Source organism: Triticum urartu, chromosome 2A (assembly GCF_056163025.1).
Source record: "Triticum urartu cultivar PI428250 chromosome 2A, HENAU_Tu73, whole genome shotgun sequence".
Classification (NCBI taxonomy): Eukaryota; Viridiplantae; Streptophyta; class Magnoliopsida; order Poales; family Poaceae; genus Triticum; species Triticum urartu.
The window spans coordinates 68159044-68180565 of NC_141874.1; the positions used below are offsets into that span (position 1 = coordinate 68159044).

General features: G+C 48.1%; 1 protein-coding gene across 1 annotated transcript; it reads right to left on the minus strand.

Moving 5' to 3' along the window:
• Nucleotides 1-4454: 4454 nt before the first annotated feature.
• On the minus strand, nucleotides 4455-16027 carry LOC147983814 (uncharacterized). The gene is made up of 3 exons (XM_087540875.1): nucleotides 14190-16027; nucleotides 4761-5375; nucleotides 4455-4458 (listed from the first exon to the last, which is right to left on the minus strand). Exons 1-3 carry the CDS (start codon nucleotides 16025-16027, stop codon nucleotides 4455-4457), a joined length of 2457 nt encoding a protein of 818 aa, XP_087397001.1.
• Between the last annotated feature and the right edge of the window lie 5495 nt (nucleotides 16028-21522).

The window sequence follows — 21522 nt, forward strand, 5'->3', positions numbered from 1 at the left end:
TTGTCTGATCTGAATGATTCTTTTGCAGAGAAAATGAAGTTGGCTCTGGAGAAGGACTAGGACCTCGCCGCTGCACAGAAAGAAGCCCACGATAAAACTGCCCTTGCAAACCAGAAGCTGGCTTCAGTCGAAGCACTGGAAGGGGAGATGACCAAGCTGAAGTCCTATCTCAACGAGTCTAACCGAGAGGTGAGTCGTCTGAAGAAGGACAAAATTACCCTGAATGAAAAGCTGGAGTCTGCGGTCCACAAGAGGAATGACACGGAAGCTTATCTGAGGACTCTTGCTAAGAAGCTCTATCTCATGCTGGAAGGTACTCCCTTTAAACCGACTGTGTTGACGTTCGCGAATGAATCCTGTTCAGTCGACTCACTAATTTTTGACTGCAGAATTCTGCCAAGATTTTGACGAGGAAACTGGAAAGGTCGAGACAGGTTTGGACCCTATCACTTCTCCAGTTTGTGACGAAACTGCAATGAATGTGCTCCGACTGGAGTCTCGTGTCGCCGGCGTCACAACCTATCTCGCGCACCTGAAGGAAGCAGTCTCACGAGTCGACACATTGCTCTGGCCAAGGGCGACTCTTCAAAATGACCTGGAATCCCTGATGGCTGGACTCAACGAGATCCCTAACCGAGTGCAGGAATGGAAGAAGTCCTCCGCTCGGTGTGGTGCTGACGTGGCGCTGTCCTTGGTGCGAGTCCATTGCAAGGAAGCTCGTGAAGACAAGCTGGCGGCGATCAAGGTCGCTAACACCAAAAGGCATGACTTCCAGTCCTTCATGGAGACTTTCATCGCTGCTGCTACTCGGATTGCGGATGGGATCGATCTGGACGAATTCGTCGAGCCTGCCAGCCCTCCTCCTACCGAGTGAACAAACTTATGAGACTTGAATCTGCTTTAAATTTGCCTCGGAATGCCGAGTGGTTGCTGTAACCGTTAAACTCCTTCGGGCTTGATGCTCGAATACTTTTGGTTTGCTGCTTGGAACTTTAGGGTTTATCCGAATTTGGTTTATTTCCGAATATGCTTGTGTCTTGCCTTCAAGTGGACTTTGTTCTCTGCTCGGAATAGTCTTTGCGCTGGAGACGCAGCTCTGAGATGGCGACTCCAGTCGACCTGCGCTTCGTCGCCCTTGCGGATAGGGATGGAGCGCACATTGTACTTGTGGCGTAGTCCCGAAGGAGGAGGTTGCAGTCGACCTGCACCTCGTCGTCCTTGTGGATAGGGATGGAGCATACTTGTGGCGTAGCTCCGAAGGAGAAGGTTGCAGTCGACCTGCACCTCGTCATCCTTGCGGATAGGGATGGAGCGCACGTTGTACTTGTGCCGTAGCTCCGAAGGAGAAGGTTGCAGTCGACCTGCACCTCCTCATCCTTGCGGATAAGGATGAAGCGCACGTTGTACTTGTGCCGTAGCTCTGAAGGAGAAGGTTGCAGTCGACCTGCACCTCGTCGTCCTTGCAGATAGGGATATGTTTTGAACTTAGGCGAGTACTGGACTGCAGCTAAGCCTCTGAGTGGGAGGATTGCTCTCCACTTGGTAGGATTTTTTAAACTTAGGCGAGTACTGGACTGCAGCTAAGCCTCCGAGTGGGAGAACTTAGGCGAGCGCTGGACTGCAGCTAAGCCCCCCGAGTGGGAGGGCTGCTCTCCACTCGGTAGGATTTTACAAACTTAGGCGAGTACTGGACCACAGCTAAGCCTCCGAGTGGGAGAACTTAGGCGAGCACTGGACTGCAGCTAAGCCCCCGAGTGGGAGGACTGCTCTCCACTCGGTAGGATTTTTTTCAAACTTAGGCGAGTACTGGACTGCAGCTAAGCTCCCGAGTGGGAGGATTGCTCTCCACTCAGTAGGATTTTTTCAAACTTAGGCGAGTGCCGGACTGCAGCTAAGTCTCCGAGTGAGGGAACTTAGGCGAGTACTGGACTGCAGCAAAGCCCCCGAGTGGGAGGATTGCTCTCCACTCGGTAGGATTTTTTCAAACTTAGGCGAGTGCCGGACTGCAGCTAAGTCTCCGAGTGAGAGAACTTAGGCGAGTACTGGACTGCAACTAAGCCCCCGAGTGGGAGGATTGCTCTCCACTCGGTAGGATTTTTTCAAACTTAGGCGAGTGCTGGACTGCAGCTAAGTCTCCGAGTGAGAGAACTTAGGTGAGTACTGGACTGCAGCTAAGCCCCTGAGTGGGAGGATTGCTCTCCACTCGGTAGGATTTTTTCAAACTTAGGCGAGTGCCGGACTGCAGCTAAGTCTCCGAGTGAGAGAATTTAGGCGAGTACTGGACTGCGGCTAAGCCCCCTAGTGGGAGGATTGCTCTCCACTCGGTAGGATTTTTTTCAAACTTAGGCGAGTGTTGGACTGCAGCTAAGTCTCCGAGTGAGAGAACTTAGGCGAGTACTGGACTGCAGCTAAGCCCCCAAGTGGGAGGATTGCTCTCCACTCAGTAGGATTTTTTCAAACTTAGGCGAGTGCCGGACTGCAGCTAAGTCTCCGAGTGAGAGAACTTAGGCGAGTACTGGACTGCAGCTAAGCCCCCAAGTGGAACAATTGCTCACCACTCGGTAGGGTTTTCTTTCGAACTTAGGCGAAACGGATTTGCAGCTAAGCCTCCCGAATGAGAGGCTTGCTCGTCACTCGGTAGGATTTTCTTTCGAACTTAGGCGAAACAGATTCGCGGCTAAGCCCACCCACTGGGGGATTTCAGAGGTAAATAAGAACAACAACAATCGTACGAGAGGACTGTAAAGCTCTTGTCTTTGGTAAACAAATTACAAAGGTGTTTCTTATTACATTTTATTCGAACGAGTGCTTAAGTATAAAAGGGGCAGAGCAGCTCCGCGTTCCAGGCTCGTGGCTCGTCCTTCTGATGCTCAACACTGTAAAGATGGTATGCCCCATTGTGGAGAACTTTGGTGACGATGAAGGGGCCTTCCCAAGCCGGGGCGAGTTTGTGTGGTTTCTGTTGATCCACTCGAAGAACCAGGTCTCCTTCTTGGCAGGCTCGACCTCTCACATTTCTGGCGTGGAATTGACGCAAGTCTTGCTGATAGATGGTCGACCGAATCAAGGCCATCTCTCTTTCCTCCTCTAGGAGATCGACTGAATCTTGTCAGGCCTGCTTTGCTTCTTCTTCGGAGAAAAGCTCGACTCGCGTTGTGGAGTAGGTCACTTGGTAGAACAGCTTTGGCTCCATAGACCAAAAAGAAAGGAGTTCGTCCAGTCGACCGGTTGGGAGTTGTCCTCAAACCCCACAGAACTGACGGAAGTTCATCGACCCAAGCGCCCGCTGCGTGTTTGAGATCACGCATCAGTCGGGGTTTCAATCCTTTGAGAATCAGGCCATTGGCTCTTTCTGCTTGTCCATTCGACTGCGGGTAAGCAACTGAAGCATAGTCGAGTCGTGTGCCTTGAGAAGCACAGAAAGCTCTAAACTCATCAGAATCGAAATTCGATCCGTTGTCAGTGATGATGCTGTGGGGGACTCCATATATGAATGTCAATTCTCTGATAAAACTGACAACGGTGCTGGCTTCAAGATTCTTGGTAGGTTTAGCTTCGATCCATTTGGTAAACTTGTCGACTGCAACGAGCACATGAGTGAAGCCGCTCCTACCAGTTCTCAGTGGTCCAACCATATCCAGTCCCCAAACAGCAAAGGGCCAGATGAGGGGAATGGTCTTCAGGGCTGACGCTAGCTTGTGAGACACGTCGGAGTAAAACTGGCAGCCTTCGCATCTGTCGACTATATCTTTCGCCATTTCATTTGCTTGTGGCCAATAGAATCCGGCTCGGTATGCTTTAGCCACGATGGCCCGAGAGGACGCATGGTGACCACAGGTCCCCGAGCGGATGTCATTGAGGATCATTGGACCTTCTTCTGGCGTTATGCATTTCTGACCGACTCCAGTCACGCTTTCCCTGAAAAACTATCCTCTTATCACAATAAAGGCCTTGGATCGACGGACGATCTGCCGAGCCTCCTCTTCGTCTTCTGGGAGTTCTTTTCTGATGATGTACGCAATGTACGGCACTGTCCAGTCGGGTGTGATGACCGGAACCTCCATGATCAGGTCGACCACTGCTGGGACCTCGACTTCAGTCGGATCTGTGGTGCTCTTAGGTTGCGGGGGCTCTTCAGTAAAAGGATCTTCTTGAATGGTCGGTGTGTGAATATGTTCCAAAAACACATTGCTGGGAATGGCTTCTCTCTTGGAACCTATCTTTGCCAAGTCATCGGCTGCTTGATTTTTCAGTCGGGGTATGTGATGGAGCTCTAACCCCTCAAACTTCTTTTCCAACTTCCTCACCGCGTTGCAGTAACCAGTCATGGCTGGGCTTCTGAGGTCCCACTCCTTCATCACTTGTTTGACTACCAAATCTGAGTCGCCGTAGACCATAAGGCAACGGACACCGAGTGAGATGGCCATACGCAACCATACAGGAGTCCTTCATATTCAGCTTCATTATTGGAGGAATCAAAGTGAATCTGGAGGACATATCTGAGCTTTTCTCCTCGGGGGGATACCAGAACCACCCCAGCACCGGAACCATTCAACATTTTGGATCCATCAAAGAACATGGTCCAGTGCTCCGAGTGAACTTGAGTCGGCAGTTGTTGTTCAATCCACTCGGCGAGGAAATCTGCTATTGCTTGGGACATAGTAGCTTTCTTTGCCTCGAACTTGATATCTAAGGGAAGGAGTTCAATCGCCCATTTTGCCACTCGACCAGTTGCATCTCTGTTGTGCAGAATCTCTGACAATGGAGCGTCGCTGACGATGTTGCCCGCCGCATCACGCTTGACGCGATATACCCACTTCAGACCGATCGCTTTGTGTCCAGCTAGGAGCTGGGAGAGCTCCCATGTCTTGTTGTCGATGATGGACTGCATCTCGACGTCCATGGCGCCCTTCCATGCCTTGCTTGCGAGCGCCTCGTCCATGCCACGCGGCTCCTCGGCGCTGAACAGACAGCGCACGAGCAGGCACCGCTCGAACTGCTCGCGCACCGCCTGATCCTCGGTCTCCTCCCACACGCTTGTGAAGCTCCGGTAGCGAACTGGCTGCCCCGTTGGCACATCATGCCTGGAGTCATGTGACGGAGGCGTGTCCCCGCTAGCCGTCGACGAGTCCGTGGGTGTCACCGGCTCGGACTGCAGCGACTCGGGCGCGTCCACCACTGGCGTGGCAACTGCAGGCGATCGTGGTGTCCCCAAGGCTGGTGTAGAGGGTGTCACCGCACTCGGAGGGGTGACCAGCGGGGTGGTCGACCCACTGTCGATCTCCTGGACACCATCGTCCATGGTGTAAACCACGGTAAATGTCGCCGGCGCCGCGGTGACCGTGCTCGTGCCCGGGGTACTCCAAGTCCATGGCCTGCTTTGTTCAAACAAAACATCACGTGTTACCTGAAGTTTCTGAAGGAAATATGCCCTAGAGGCAATAATAAAGTTATTATTTATTTCCTTATATCATGATAAATGTTTATTATTCATGCTAGAATTGTATTAACCGGAAACATAATACATGTGTGAATACATAGACAAACAGAGTGTCACTAGTATGCCTCTACTAGACTAGCTCGTTAATCAAAGATGGTTATGTTTCCTAACCATAGACAAAGGAGTTGTTATTTGATTAACGAGGTCACATCATTAGTTGAATGATCTGATTGACATGACCCATTCCATTAGCTTAGCACCCGATCGTTTAGTATGTTGCTATTGCTTTCTTCATGACTTATACATGTTCCTATGACTATGAGATTATGCAACTCCCGTTTGCCAGAGGAACACTTTGGGTGCTACCAAACGTCACAACGTAACTGGGTGATTATAAAGGAGCATTACAGGTGTCTCCAAAGGTAGATGTTGGGTTGGCGTATTTCGAGATTAGGATTTGTCACTCCGATTGTCGGAGAGGTATCTCTGGGCCCTCTCGGTAATGCACATCACATAAGCCTTGCAAGCACTGCAACTAATATGTTAGTTGTGAGATGATGTATTACGGAACCAGTAAAGAGACTTGCCGGTAACGAGATTGAACTAGGTATTGGATACCGACGATCGAATCTCGGGCAAGTAACATACCGATGACAAAGGGAACAACGTATGTTGTTATGCGGTCTGACCGATAAAGATCTTCGTAGAATATGTAGGAGCCAATATGGGCATCCAGGTCCCGCTATTGGTTATTGACCGGAGACGTGTCTCGGTCATGTCTACATTGTTCTCGAACCCGTAGGGTCCGCACGCTTAAGGTTACGATGACAGTTATATTATGAGTTTATGCATTTTGATGTACCGAAGGTTGTTCGGAGTCCCGGATGTGATCACGGACATGACGAGGAGTCTCAAAATGGTCGAGACGTAAAGATTGATATATTGGAAGCCTATATTTGGATATCGGAAGTGTTCCGGGTGAAATCGGGATTTTACCGGAGTACCGGGAGGGTTACCGGAACCCCCCGGGAGCCATATGGGCCTTCATGGGCCTTAGTGGAAAGGAGAAAGGGGCAGCCCAAGGTGGCTGCGCCACTTCCCCCTCCCCTAGTCCTATTAGGACTAGGAGAAGGTGGCCGGCCCCCTCTCTCTCTTTCCCCCTTTGGGGAATCCTAGTTGGAATAGGATTGGGGGGGAGTCCTACTCCCGGAAGGAGTAGGACTCCTCCTGCGCCTCTCTCCCCGGCTGGCGCCCCTCTCCCCCCTTGGCTCCTTTATATACTGAGGTAGAGGCACCCTAGAACACACAAGTTGATCCACGTGATCTATTCCTTAGCCGTGTGCGGTGCCCCCTGCCACCATATACCTCGATAATACTGTAGCGGAGTTTAGGCGAAGCCCTGCTACTGTAGTACATCAAGATCGTCACAACGCTGTCGTGCTGACGGAACTCTTCCCCGACACTTTGCTGGATCGGAGTCCGGGGATCGTCATCGAGCTGAACGTGTGCTCGAACTCGGAGGTGCCGTAGTTTCGGTGCTTGATCAGTTGGATCGTGAAGACGTACGACTACTTCCTCTACGTCGTGTTAGCGCTTCCGCAGTCGGTCTGCGTTGGGTACGTAGACAACACTCTCCCATCTTGTTGCTATGCATCACATGATCTTGCGTGTGCGTAGGAATTTTTTTGAAATTACTACGAAACCCAACAGTGGCATCCGAGCCTAGGTTATTTATGTTGATGTTATATGCACGAGTAGAACACAAGTGAGTTGTGGGCGATACAAGTCATACTGCCTACCAGCATGTCATACTTTGGTTCGGCGGTATTGTTGGACGAGACGACCCGGACCAACCTTACGCGTACGCTTACGCGAGACCGGTTCCCTCGACGTGCTTTGCACATAGATGGCTTGCGGGCGACTGTCTCTCCAACTTTAGTTGAACCAAGTATGGCTACGCCCGGTCCTTGCGAAGGTTAAAACGGAGTCTATTTGACAAACTATCATTGTGGTTTTGATGCGTAGGTGAGATTGGTTTTTGCTTAAGCCCGTAGCAGCCACGTAAAAATTGCAACAACAAAGTAGAGGACGTCTAACTTGTTTTTGCAGGGCATGTTGTGATGTGATATGGTCAAGGCATGATGCTGAATTTTATTGTATGAGATGATCATGTTTTGGAACCGAGTTATCGGCAACTGGCAGGAGCCATATGGTTGTCGCTTTATTGTATGCAATGCAATCGCGATGTAATGCTTTACTTTATTACTAAACGGTAGTGATAGTCGTGGAAGCATAAGATTGGCGAGACGACAACGATGCTACGATGGAGATCAAGGTGTTTGCCGGTGACGATGGTGATCATGACGGTGCTTCGGAGATGGAGATCACAAGCACAAGATGATGATGGCCATATCATATCACTTATATTGATTGCATGTGATGTTTATCTTTTTATGCATCTTATCTTGCTTTGATTGACGGTAGCATTATAAGATGATCTCTCACTAAATTATCAAGAAGTGTTCTCCCTGAGTATGCACCGTTGCCAAAGTTCGTCGTGCCCAGACACCACGTGATGATCGGGTGTGATAAGCTCTATGTTCAAATACAACGGGTGCAAAACAGTTGCACACGCGGAATACTCAGGTTATACTTGACGAGCCAAGCATATACAGATATGGCCTCGGAACACGGAGACCGAAAGGTCGAGCGTGAATCATATAGTAGATATGATCAACATAATGATGTTCACCGATGAAACTACTCCATCTCACGTGATGATCGGACATGGTTTAGTTGATTTGGATCACGTGATCACTTAGAGGATTAGAGGGATGTCTATCTAAGTGGGAGTTCTTAAGTAATATGATTAATTGAACTTAAATTTATCATGAACTTAGTCCTGGTAGTATTTTGCAAATCATGTTGTAGATCAATAGCTTGCGTTGTTGCTTCCCTGTGTTTATTTTGATATGTTCCTAGAGAAAATTGTGTTGAAAAATGTTAGTAGCAAAGATGCGGATTGGATCCGTGATCTGAGGTTTATCCTCATTGCTGCACAGAATAATTATGTCCTTGATGCACCGCTAGGTGACGGACCTATTGCAGGAGCAGATGCAGACGTTATGAACGTTTGGCTAGCTCAATATGATGACTACTTGATGGTTTAGTGCACCATGCTTAATGGCTTAGAATCGGGCCTTCAAAGACGTTTTGAACGTCATGGAGCATATGAGATGTTCCAGGAGTTGAAGTTAATATTTCAAGCAAATACCCGAGTTGAGAGATATGAAGTCTCCAACAAGTTCTATAGCTAAAAGATGGAGGAGAATCGCTCAACTAGTGAGCATGTGGCCAGATTGTCTGAGTACTACAATCGCTTGAATCAAGTGGGAGTTAATCTTCCAGATAAGATAGTGATTGACAGAATTCTCTAGTCACCATCACCAAGTTAGTAGAACTTCGTGATGAACTATGATATGCAAGGGATAACGAAAACGATTCCCAAGCTCTTCGTAATGCGGAAATTGACGAAGGTAGAAATCGAGAAAAACATCAAGTGTTGATGGTAGACAAGACCACTAGTTTCAAGAAAAGGGCAGAGGGAAGAAGGGGAACTTCAAGAAGAACAGCAAGCAAGTTGCTGCTCAAGTGAAGAAGCCCAAGTCTGGTCCTAAGCCTGAGACTAAGTGTTTCTACTGCAAAGGGACTGGTCACTGGAAGCGGAACTACCCCAAGTGATTGGCAGATAAGAAGGATGGCAAAGTGAACATAAGTATATTTGATATACATGTTATTGATGTGTACTTTACTAGTGTTTATAGCAACCCCTCAGTATTTGATACTAGTTCAGTTGCTAAGATTAGTAACTCGAAACGGGAGTTGCAGAATAAACAGAGACTAGTAAGGGTGAAGTGATGATGTGTGTTGGAAGTGGTTCCAAGATTGATATGATCATCATCGCACACTCCCTATACTTTCGGGATTAGTGTTGAACCTGAATAAGTGTTATTTGGTGTTTTGCGTTGAGCATGAATATGATTTGATCGTGTTTATTGTAATACGGTTATTCATTTAAGTAAGAGAATAAATTGTTGTTCTGTTTACATGAATAAAACCTTATATGGTTACACACCCAATGAAAATAGTTCGTTGGATCTCGATCGTAATGATACACATAATCATAATATTGAAACCAAAAGATGCAAAGTTAATAATGATAGTGCAACTTATTTGTAGCACTGCCGTTTAGGTCATATTGGTGTAAAGCGCATGAAGAAACTCCATACTGATGGGATTTTGAAATCACTTGATTATGAATCACTTGATGCTTGTGAACCATGCCTTTTGAGCAAGATGACTAAAACGCCGTTCTCCGGAACAATGAAGCAAGCAACAGATTTGTTGGAGATCATGCATACTGATGTATGTGGTCCGATGAATATTAAGGCTTGCAGCAGGTATCATTATTTTCTGACCTTCACAGATGATTTGAGCAGATATGGGGATATCTACTTTATGAAACATAAGTCTAAAACATTTGAACAGTTCAAAGAATTTCAGAGTGAAGTGGAAAATTATCGTGACAAGAAAATAAAAGTTTCTACGATATGATCGCAGAGGTAAAATATTTGAGTTACGAGTTTGGTCTTCAATTAAAACAATGTGGAATAGTTTCACAAACTCATGCCACATGGAACACCACAACATAATGGTGTGTCCGAACGTCATAACCGTACTTTATTGGATATAGTGCGATCTATGATGTCTCTTACCGATCTACCACTATCGTTTTGGAGTTATGCATTAGAGACAGCTGCATTCACGTAAAATAGGGCACCATCTAAATCCATTGAGACGACGCCTTATGAACTGTGGTTTGGCAAGAAACCAAAGTTGTCATTTCTTAAAGTTTGGGGTTGCGATGCTTATATGAAAAAGTTTCATCCTGATAAGCTCAAACTCAAATCGGAGAAGTGCTTCTTCATAGGATATCCAAAGGAAACTATTGGATACACCTTCTATCACAGATCCAAAGGCAAGACTTTCGTTGCTGAGAATGGATACTTTCTAGAGAAGGAGATTCTCTCGAAAGAAGTGAGTGGGAGGAAAGTAGAACTTGATGAGGTAATTGTACCTTCTCCCTTATTGGAAAGTAGTTCATCACAGAAATCTGTTCCTGTGGCTACTACACCGATTAGTGAGGAAGCTAATGATGATGATCATGTAACTTCAGATCAAGTTACTACCAAACCTCGTAGGTCAACCAGAGTGAGATCCGCACCAGAGTGGTACGGTAATCATATTCTGGAGGTCATGTTACTTGACCATGACGAACTTACGAACTATGAGGAAGCGATGATGAGCCCAGATTCCGATAAATGGCTTGAGGCCATGAAATCTGAGATGGGATCCATGTATGAGAACAAAGTATGGACTTTGGTTGACTTGCCCGATGATCGGCAAGCAATTGAGAATAAATGGATCTTTAAGAAAAAGACTGACGCTGATGGTAATGTTACTGTCTATAAAGCTCGACTTGTCGCAAAAGGTTTTCGGCAAGTTCAAGGGATTGACTACGATGAGACCTTCTCACCCGTAGCGATGCTTAAGTCCGTCCGAATCATGTTAGCAATTGCCGCATTTTATGATTATGAAATTTGGCAGATGGATGTCAAAACTGCATTCCTGAATGGATTTCTGGAAGAAGAGTTGTATATGATGCAACCGGAAGGTTTTGTCGATCCAAAGAGAGCTAACAAAGTGTGCAAGCTCCAGCGATCCATTTATGGACTGGTGCAAGCCTCTCGGAGTTGGAATAAACGCTTTGATAGTGTGATCAAAGCATTTGGTTTTATACAGACTTTCGGAGAAGCCTGTATTTACAAGAAAGTGAGTGGGAGCTCTGTAGCATTTCTAATATTATATGTGGATGACATATTGCTGATTGGAAATGATATAGAATTTCTGGATAGCATAAAGGGATACTTGAATAAAAGTTTTTCAATGAAAGACCTCGGTGAAGCTGCTTACATATTAGGCATTAAGATCTATAGAGATAGATCAAGACGCTTAATTGGACTTTCACAAAGCACATACCTTGACAAGATTTTGAAGAAATTCAAAATGGATCAAGCAAAGAAAGAGTTCTTGCCTGTGTTACGAGGTGTGAAGTTGAGTAAGACTCAAAGCCCGACCACGGCAAAAGATAGAAAGAGAATGAAAGTCATTCCCTATGCCTCAGTCATAGGTTCTATAAAGTATGTCATGCTGTATACCAGATCTATTGTATACCCTACACTGTGTTAAGCAAGGGAGTACAATAGTGATCTAAGAGTAGATCACTGGACAGCGGTCAAAATTATCCTTAGTGGAACAAGGAAATATTTCTCAATTATGGAGGTGACAAAAAGGTTCGTCGTAAAAAGTTACGTCGATGCAAGCTTTGACACAGATCTGGATGACTCTAAGTCTCGATCTAGATACATATTGAAAGTGGGAGCAATTAGCTAGAGTAGCTCCGTGCAGAGCATTGTAGACATAGAATTTTGCAAAATACATACGGATCTGAATTTGGCAGGCCCGTTGACTAAGATTCACTCACAAGCAAAACATGATCACACCTTAGTACTCTTAATCACATAGCGATGTGAACTAGATTACCGAATCTAGTAAACCCTTTGGGTGTTGGTCACATGACGATGTGAACTATGGTGTTAGTCACATGATGATGTGAACTATCGATGTTAATCACATGGTGATGTGATCTAGATTATTGACTCTAGTGCAAGTGGGAGACTGAAGGAAATATGCCCTAGAGGCAATAATAAAGTTATTATTTATTTCCTTATATCATGATAAATGTTTATTATTCATGCTAGAATTGTATTAACCGGAAACATAATACATGTGTGAATACATAGACAAACAGAGTGTCACTAGTATGCCTCTACTAGACTAGCTCGTTAATCAAAGATGGTTATGTTTCCTAACCATAGACAAAGGAGTTGTTATTTGATTAACGAGGTCACATCATTAGTTGAATGATCTGATTGACATGACCCATTCCATTAGCTTAGCACCCGATCGTTTAGTATGTTGCTATTGCTTTCTTCATGACTTATACATGTTCCTATGACTATGAGATTATGCAACTCCCGTTTGCCGGAGGAACACTTTGGGTGCTACCAAACGTCACAACGTAACTGGGTGATTATAAAGGAGCATTACAGGTGTCTCCAAAGGTAGATGTTGGGTTGGCGTATTTCGAGATTAGGATTTGTCACTCCGATTGTCGGAGAGGTATCTCTGGGCCCTCTCGGTAATGCACATCACATAAGCCTTGCAAGCACTGCAACTAATATGTTAGTTGTGAGATGATGTATTACGGAACCAGTAAAGAGACTTGCCGGTAACGAGATTGAACTAGGTATTGGATACCGACGATCGAATCTCGGGCAAGTAACATACCGATGACAAAGGGAACAACGTATGTTGTTATGCGGTCTGACCGATAAAGATCTTCGTAGAATATGTAGGAGCCAATATGGGCATCCAGGTCCCGCTATTGGTTATTGACCGGAGACGTGTCTCGGTCATGTCTACATTGTTCTCGAACCCGTAGGGTCCGCACGCTTAAGGTTACGATGACAGTTATATTATGAGTTTATGCATTTTGATGTACCGAAGGTTGTTCGGAGTCCCGGATGTGATCACGGACATGAAGAGGAGTCTCGAAATGGTCGAGACGTAAAGATTGATATATTGGAAGCCTATATTTGGATATCGGAAGTGTTCCGGGTGAAATCGGGATTTTACCGGAGTACCGAGAGGGTTACCGGAACCCCCCGGGAGCCATATGGGCCTTCATGGGCCTTAGTGGAAAGGAGAAAGGGGCAGCCCAAGGTGGCTGCGCCACTTCCCCCTCCCCTAGTCCTATTAGGACTAGGAGAAGGTGGCCGGCCCCCTCTCTCTCTTTCCCCCTTTGGGGAATCCTAGTTGGAATAGGATTGGGGGGGAGTCCTACTCCCGGAAGGAGTAGGACTCCTCCTGCGCCTCTCTCCCCGGCCGGCGCCCCTCTCCCCCCTTGGCTCCTTTATATACTGAGGTAGAGGCACCCTAGAACACACAAGTTGATCCACGTGATCTATTCCTTAGCCGTGTGCAGTGCCCCCTGCCACCATATACCTCGATAATACTGTAGCGGAGTTTAGGCGAAGCCCTGCTGCTGTAGTACATCAAGATCGTCACCACGCCGTCGTGCTGACGGAACTCTTCCCCGACACTTTGCTGGATCGGAGTCCGGGGATCGTCATCGAGCTGAACGTGTGCTCGAACTCGGAGGTGCCGTAGTTTCGGTGCTTGATCGGTTGGATCGTGAAGACGTACGACTACTTCCTCTACGTCGTGTTAGCGCTTCCGCAGTCGGTCTGCGTTGGGTACGTAGACAACACTCTCCCATCTCGTTGCTATGCATCACATGATCTTGCGTGTGCGTAGGAATTTTTTTGAAATTACTACGAAACCCAACAGTTTCTTGCCCACTGGATCATACACCCGATAGCATTTTGACCCCTCGTCGTAGCCGATGAAGACCATTGGTGTTGATCGATCCGAAAGCTTGGTTACTCCCGGACCCAGCTTCTTCATGTGAACCGTGCAACCGAAAGTGCGCAAGTGCTGCACATTCGGTTTACGACCGTGCCACGCCTCGTAAGGGGTGACACCGTGGAGGCTGCGCGTCGGGGACCGATTGAGGATGTAGACCGTTGTTCTGACTGCCTCCCCCCAGAAGACAGCGGGCATGCCCATGCTCTTCAGTAAACACCGCGCCATCTCGACGGCAGTCTGATTACGCCGCTCGACCACGCCATTTTGTTGTGGCGAATACGGCGCGGTCATGTAGTGTTTGATGCCGTGCTCGCTGCAGTAATCCATGAAGTCACCGGAGTTAAACTCGCCGCCCCGGTCAGACCGGAATGCACGCAGCCTGCATCTCCCTTCAGTTTCAGCCAAAGCCTGAATTTTTTTGAAAGAACTGAAGGCCTCATCTTTGGATTTCAGGACAGCTAACCGCATGTATCGGCTGTAGTCATCAACAACAAGCAAAAAGTACTTGTTACCTCCAAGAGTAGCTGGACTGATCGGTCCACACAAATCAGTGTGTACAATCTCCAAGCCATGCTCAGCTCTGTACGCCGCTACCTGCGGCAATGGGGCTCGGTGCTGCTTGCCGAGGGTACATCCGTCGCAGTACTCGTCGACGCGATCGATCTGCGGCAAGCCATGCACCATGCACTTGGAGGACATAGTACGCAATGCTCTAAAGTGGAGATGTCCCATCCTAGCATGCCAACGCCAGGTCTCATCATCGCTTTTTGTTAGAAGGCAGATTGGAGCATCAATGGTGAGGGCTGCAGTGTATAGGCGGCTGCGGGAGCGTTGGACACGAGCCATCATGCGCCGTCCGGGGTCGTAGATCATCATCAGACCCTCATGTATCTCTATCTTGCATCCCCCTTCATCCAACTGACCCACAGAAATTATGTTGCTGTTGAGACTTGGAATGAAATATACCTCTGACAATGCACGCTGATTACCACTTTGTCCTCTGAAAATGACTGAACCCCTGCCTCGGATCGCAACATGAGAGCCATCTCCAAACTTCACACTGCCTTGTACTGACTCATCAAGAGTTGTAAACATCCCACGCTCGCCCGTCATGTGACTGGTTGCGTCTGTATCGAAGTACCACACCCCCGGCGGCGAGCTCTCTGGGTACACCTTCTGTTCATTCAAATGCACTTGTTGGGGCACCACTATGCTGGTCGTAACACCCATGGTGACCTGGGCCATCATGAGACCCTCATGATGCTCGTCGCCGTCGCGGACAAGATGTGCTTGGCCCTGCTTGCCTTTCTCATCCTCGTCCTTGATTCGGGTGCGACATTCCTTTTTCCAGTGGCCCGGCTTGTTGCAGTAATGGCACTTGCCTTTCTTCTTCCCGCCAGAGCCGTTGGATCCTCCCGCGCCGCCGCTGCCCGGCGCAGGTCTGCCACCGCCGCCGCCCGGCGACTTGTTCTTGCCGCCGCCACCGGACGATGACCCGCCCCCACCTAGTTGTCGCTCGTGGGCGAGCCACTCCTCACGTGTGAAGTGCAGGCGGCCGCCGGACTGCCCCACGTCGTCGAGATCGTAATGATCTTCACATGCCGAGAAACGCCCAACGAGCTCCTCGATGGTCATCGTCTTCAGATCGACGAGGCTCTCGATTGCCATCGCCATCTGACGATATTTCTGCGGCACCACGCGGAGGAACTTCTGGACCGCCTTGTGCTCCGTCACGGGATCACCATACAGCTCCAGGTCGGAGACGAGGCCGGCGAGTCGCAGCCCGAAGTCCTCGACAGACTCGCGGTCTTTGAAGCGTAGATCCTCGAACTCGTGGCGGCGCACCTGCGCCTTGGCCTCGCGAGCCCGCTCGCTCCCCATGCGGAGCGTCTTGATGGTCTCCCACGCCTTCTTCGCCGAGTCCTTCCCAGCCAGCACGCGCATCAACTCCGGCGGAACGCTGGTGGTGTCATGCATGCGAACCAATCAAAATATTTTACTGATATGTCCAAAGCTGGAGCAGCTTCAAAAAAAGAGTGATGTCCTCCCTCTGGTAATTAACGAGCAACACACCATTGAAAACAACAACCTTTGAAAAGGTGCATCAAGCTGATTAACAACGAAAGTCAATAACCAAATCATCTCATTTTATTTTGCATTCTCAACTCCCAGTTCCAAGGGCGTTAAAAAATGTGTGGCCAGTTTGAGCATGACAGCGGCCGAAGCTCCCGACAATGTGGTATGCACGCACGCTGTCAGGGTCGCACGGTAGGGTTGCTCGCGCGTCTCCGTCTTACCAAAAAGCAGATTATGTCATTTCAAGGATAATTTGTGACAAAGATAAACTTCAGCTGAAAAGGACACGAGATGGGGGCGATGCGACGACCTGACCCCGACACGGTCGATGCCACGGTTCCGTGTGAGAAACGAGACGGGTTGAAGAGATCGGCCATACGAACCACAACCACAAAGATTGCAGCGAGCGGACTGACAAGACACGCGGAATCATCCGTGCATCACAGAAAAGGACGAAAACACCCAATTTGTGGCCACCGATCATCATCAATCAAACTAGGTCACGGTGAGCGCTAGTATTAGAGCTGTCCATGCCATCATAACTGGCGCAAAACTGCATTATGGAAAAATAATAATTGGCGCCAGCGACTATCGGTGCGAAGCGAACGCTGCTATGTCGCCAATTATTGCCACCCTGGTGCATGTTCGTCCGCACATAGGTTGAGACGAGACGATGGGCTGAGAAGCAAGCTCAGTGATCGACCCAGTGATGCTGCTGGCTGACTTGGGGATTGCGTTTTTGGATCTATATATGCAATGCCCTGCACTTCACTGACATGAACTGGACAGTGCGGGTAGCGCTTTGTTATCCATCTTGTTTTAGAGCAACTCCAACGGGTCAACCCGAATGAACGGTGATTTTGTTCATTTTTTGTCCATTTAGTTCGCCTGCCCGGCGTCCATCTTTTTTTAGATTTATGTCGGCAGTGCGCCCAACGCTCCGACCCATTTCATGACCGCGCGCATAGATCATGTCAGTGGCTATGTCGTCGCCCTGGTTTTGACGCTCTAGCGCGCGGGAAAGGTTCGCGCGTGCGGGGAAAAATCGGCCTAGCGTGCGTTGGTTTTGGCAGGCGAACGCCAAGCGAACGCGCGTCCGTTTGGGTCGGCGCGTTGGGCCGACTTTTTTATCCGCGCCGAACCAAACAGACGACGACGGACGAAATGGGTCTCCCCATTGAAGTTGCTCTTAGCCTGTGTGGAAGTAACATGTGGCCATGTGATGTTAGAACTCGTCAGCCAACTTTGCTAATGATTGGTTACCTTTTATCCAAGAATAGGTCCCCTATTCGAATTCTTCAGTCTAAAATGTTTGTTATCAACTCGTATCATAAACTCCCCTGTTTGTTTGTACTCGACTTCGGTGTTCGTAATAGGAGTTGATTGACCACCACACCCTGGTGGTGTCATGCATGTGAACCAATCAAAGTAGTTTACTGATATGTGCAAAGTTGGAGTAGCTTCAATAAAAGAGTGACGTCCTCCCTTTGATAATTAACGAGCAACACACCGTTGAAAACAACCACAGCTGAAAAGGTGCATCAAGCTCATTATTAACAACGAAAGTCAATAACCAAATCATCTCATTTTATTTTGCATTCTCAACTCACAATTCCAGGGGTGTAAAAAATGTGTGGCACTGTGGCTAGTGTGGGCATGACAACGGCCGAAGCTCCCGACAATGTGGTTTGCCCGCACGTTGTCAGGGTCGCACGGTAGGGTTGCTCGCGCGTCTCTGTCTTGCCAAAAAGTATATTGCGTCATTTCAAGGATAATTTGCGATACAGATAAACTTCAGCTGAAAAGGACATGGAATAAAAATGATCTGATCCTAAGCTGGATGCCCATGTGCTTGACGATGAAGATACGAATTCGAATAGCCCCGTTCCAAGCAACACATAAAAGTTCTTGCGCTTGATGATAAAATCATGCAGAAATCAGTCGGGTCAGACAGTGTGAGGTCGTTTTCCCAGCTGCCACGCACAAAAATGAGGTAAATGTGGAGTCAAAGAAGACGATAACAAATTGTTAACGCAGAATGCTTCAAAAAGCAAAAGTGATTTGTACAGTGACGTTTTTCAGCGTGTGTGGACGTACGGCCGGCTGGACATTTTCAGTGATAATGCTGCGACCGTATCATTCGAGATGTTGAGCTCTCAACTCACATCACATCTGGCCAACAGGCACTGCCGGCTCGTATTGTTTGCCGGCCAGCCCGACACGTACAGCTCATGTCCAGGACACTCAGGTGGTTCGTGAGGGGTCGTCAGGTTGACACTGAGTACAACCCTAAATTGTTAAAAGACAGTTGTCCAACTGACCCGTAGTATAATCAGATCAGGTTAGTTGTAAGTTTCTGTAGCAATTTGGTTTAGTTTTGAACTAATTTCACCTTTTACGGGCTTAAGTCAGCAGAAGAAGGCCACGGCCATAGCCACATTCATCCCTCTACACACCACTCCCGCTATGGATCCCTCCGCGACCAAAACTTTCTGGGACGGGCTTAAGTCAGCAGAAGAAGGCCACGGCCGCCATTGCTGTCGATTGGCAGGCCGGCAGGTAGCGGGAGGACGTGCAAATGGAGGACGCCTTCGACGACGAGCCATCACCACCCTCCTCTTCTTCCGCGGTACCCTCCTCCTTCGATCCACCCTCGCCGGTGCATTGCACCATGACCATCGGCGAGGCCCGTGCCCATTATATGGACATGGTACGGAAGGACCAATTCTGGGAGGTGCAGGCCGACGCCAACTACAATCAGAACCTCCTCCAAGAGTATCTGCAGGCGGAGGAGCAGATCGTAGTCGGCAGGATGGTCGCGCCGGACGCGGACCTTTTTTTTCCTTTTCGAAAAAGGGGGACTCCCCCGCCTCTGCATCAGAACGATGCATACGACCATAATTATATAAATAAAAAGGATGTTCAACAAGGTCTGAAAGTCTGAAAACAAATAAATGGCTATCTCACCAAGAGCCACAACGCCAAAAACAAAAGGTCCAAAAGCCACAACCGGCTGGCAAGATAAAGATAGGTAAACTAATCGCCTATCCTATTACATGACCGCCATCCAAACCGGTTGAAGATACCCCGCGCTACCACCTCCAACCGGACAGATTCAGTAACCAAACGCTCCCTGACCTCCGTCGGAGTGAGTAAGGACCACATACGGATCAGCGCAGTAGCTCGGAATAAAACCTGCAAAAAATGAATAGTTGTTGTTCTGTTAAAAGCCAAATCATTTCCGCAGTTCCAAATTACCCATAACAACGCACAAACTCCTACGTGAACGTGTCTAGCTGTTTCGGACTCTATCCCAACAAGCCACGTTCCAAATAACGAACTGACCGAATTCGGAGTAGTAATGTTAAAGGCAGTTTGTACCGTGTGCCACAACACTCTTGCCAACAGGGAGTCAAAGAAAATGTTCTTGATAGTTTCGTCCCGATCACAGAAACTACACCTAGTAGATCCTGTCCAGTTGCGCTTAATCAAATTATCCTTTGTTAAAATGACTTGTTTATGCACAAACCACATAAACACTTTAATTTTCAAAGGAATCTTGACTTTCCAAACATGTTTGAAACTAGGAATAACACTAGAGTTGATGACATCGATATACATCGACTTGACTGTGAACTCTCCAGACCTATTAAGCTTCCAACACAACTGATCGGGCTGATGAGCTAGCTGAATCTCCACCAGTCTACTCACCAGATGAAGCCATGCTTCCCACCGGTGGCCAATGAGCACCCTTCTAAACTGAATATTAAGGGGAATGGACTGCATGATCATTGCAACCAGAGCATCACGTCGCTGAACTATACGATACAGGGACGGATACTGAAGTGCCAACGGCGTGTCACCAAGCCAAGTGTCCTCCCAGAATCGAGTGGTGTTACCATTACCGACAATAAACTTTGTTCTATTAAAGAAAGCAGCTTTGACTCTCATGAGCCCCTTCCAAAACGGCGAATCAGTCGGTCTCACCGTCGCCTGTGACAAAGTTTTAGATTGCAGATACTTGCTACGAAGAATCTGCGCCCAAGTTGCCTCTGTCTCACCTGATAACTTATAGAGCCATTTACTGAGAATGCATCTGTTCTTGACTTCAAGATTCTCAATACCAAGGCCCCCCTGGTACTTTGGTCGACAGATGATATCCCATTTGGCCAGTCGGTATTTGCTCTTTAGTTCATCACTCTGCCAGAAGAATCGGGATCGATAGAAGTCCAGCCTTTTTCTAACCCTAACTGGGACTTCAAAGAAAGATAAGAGAAACATAGGCATACTCGTGAGCACCGAATTAATAAGAATCAATCGGCCTCCATAGGACATGAGTTTGCCCTTCCAGCAACTCAGTTTCTTCTCAAACCGATCCTCGATGCACTTCCATTCTCTGTTTGTCAGCTTACGATGGTGAATGGGTATACCTAGGTACGTAAAAGGTAATGCTCCCAATTCACATCCAAACAATTGCTTATAAGCCTCTTGTTCCTCATTGGCTCTACCAAAACAGAGCAACTCGCTTTTATGAAAGTTAATCTTCAAACCGGTCAATTGTTCAAATAAGCATAACACCAGCTTCATATTTCTCGCTTTTATGAAAGTTAATCTTCAAACCGGTCAATTGTTCAAATTGGCCGGACGCGGACCTGGCGGAGCAGGAGACGCTGCTCGAGTCCTACCGCTCCGCTCGCGAGATCCGCCTCGCCCGCTAGTGGTACCGGTAGCGGGTGGTGGAGGTGGCGGCCGCCGGCAAGGAGCGCGACGACAACGCGGAGGCCGGGGCCCAGCGCCACGACCACGAAAAAGCTGGCACGTCCGCGGGCCCTGCCGGCAGCGAGGAACAGTAGTGCACTGTAGGTTGCCGCTGTTCGTGTCCCAGGAAGGCCACCACTCCTTCCCTCCCGTTGAAGCCAAACTTAGTGGGCTCGGCATCTTCGGCCGATTAGTCGCTTGGCGGCGATGTCGAGGCGGACAGTTTCAGTTCCCGAGGCTCAGGAGTTGGAGCTGGAGAGCGCTGAGAGGGAACTGGAGCTGATGGCCAGAGACGGGGACCGGAGTCCACGATCATTTAGATTAGGTATTAATTGTACTGCAGAGCCCACCTAGGACCGCTTTGATGTATTTGTAATGAAATTTGTCATGTTTATATGAAATCCGGTATGTTTATACAAAATCAGGTCGTGTTTATATAAAATCCAGACTTGTTTAAACGAATTCGTCCGGTTGGTTTGAGTTGTTGTGAAAATGTATGCTGCTAGCGTTGAATGGTTGCCTCCCGTATCCGTGTCCACGAACTGACCCCCCTCTGTCCGTGAACGGATGCAAGAGGTTTTTTATGAATTGCCATTGAAGATGCCTCCTTCCTCTCATAATTTCTCGAGCAGCCCGCC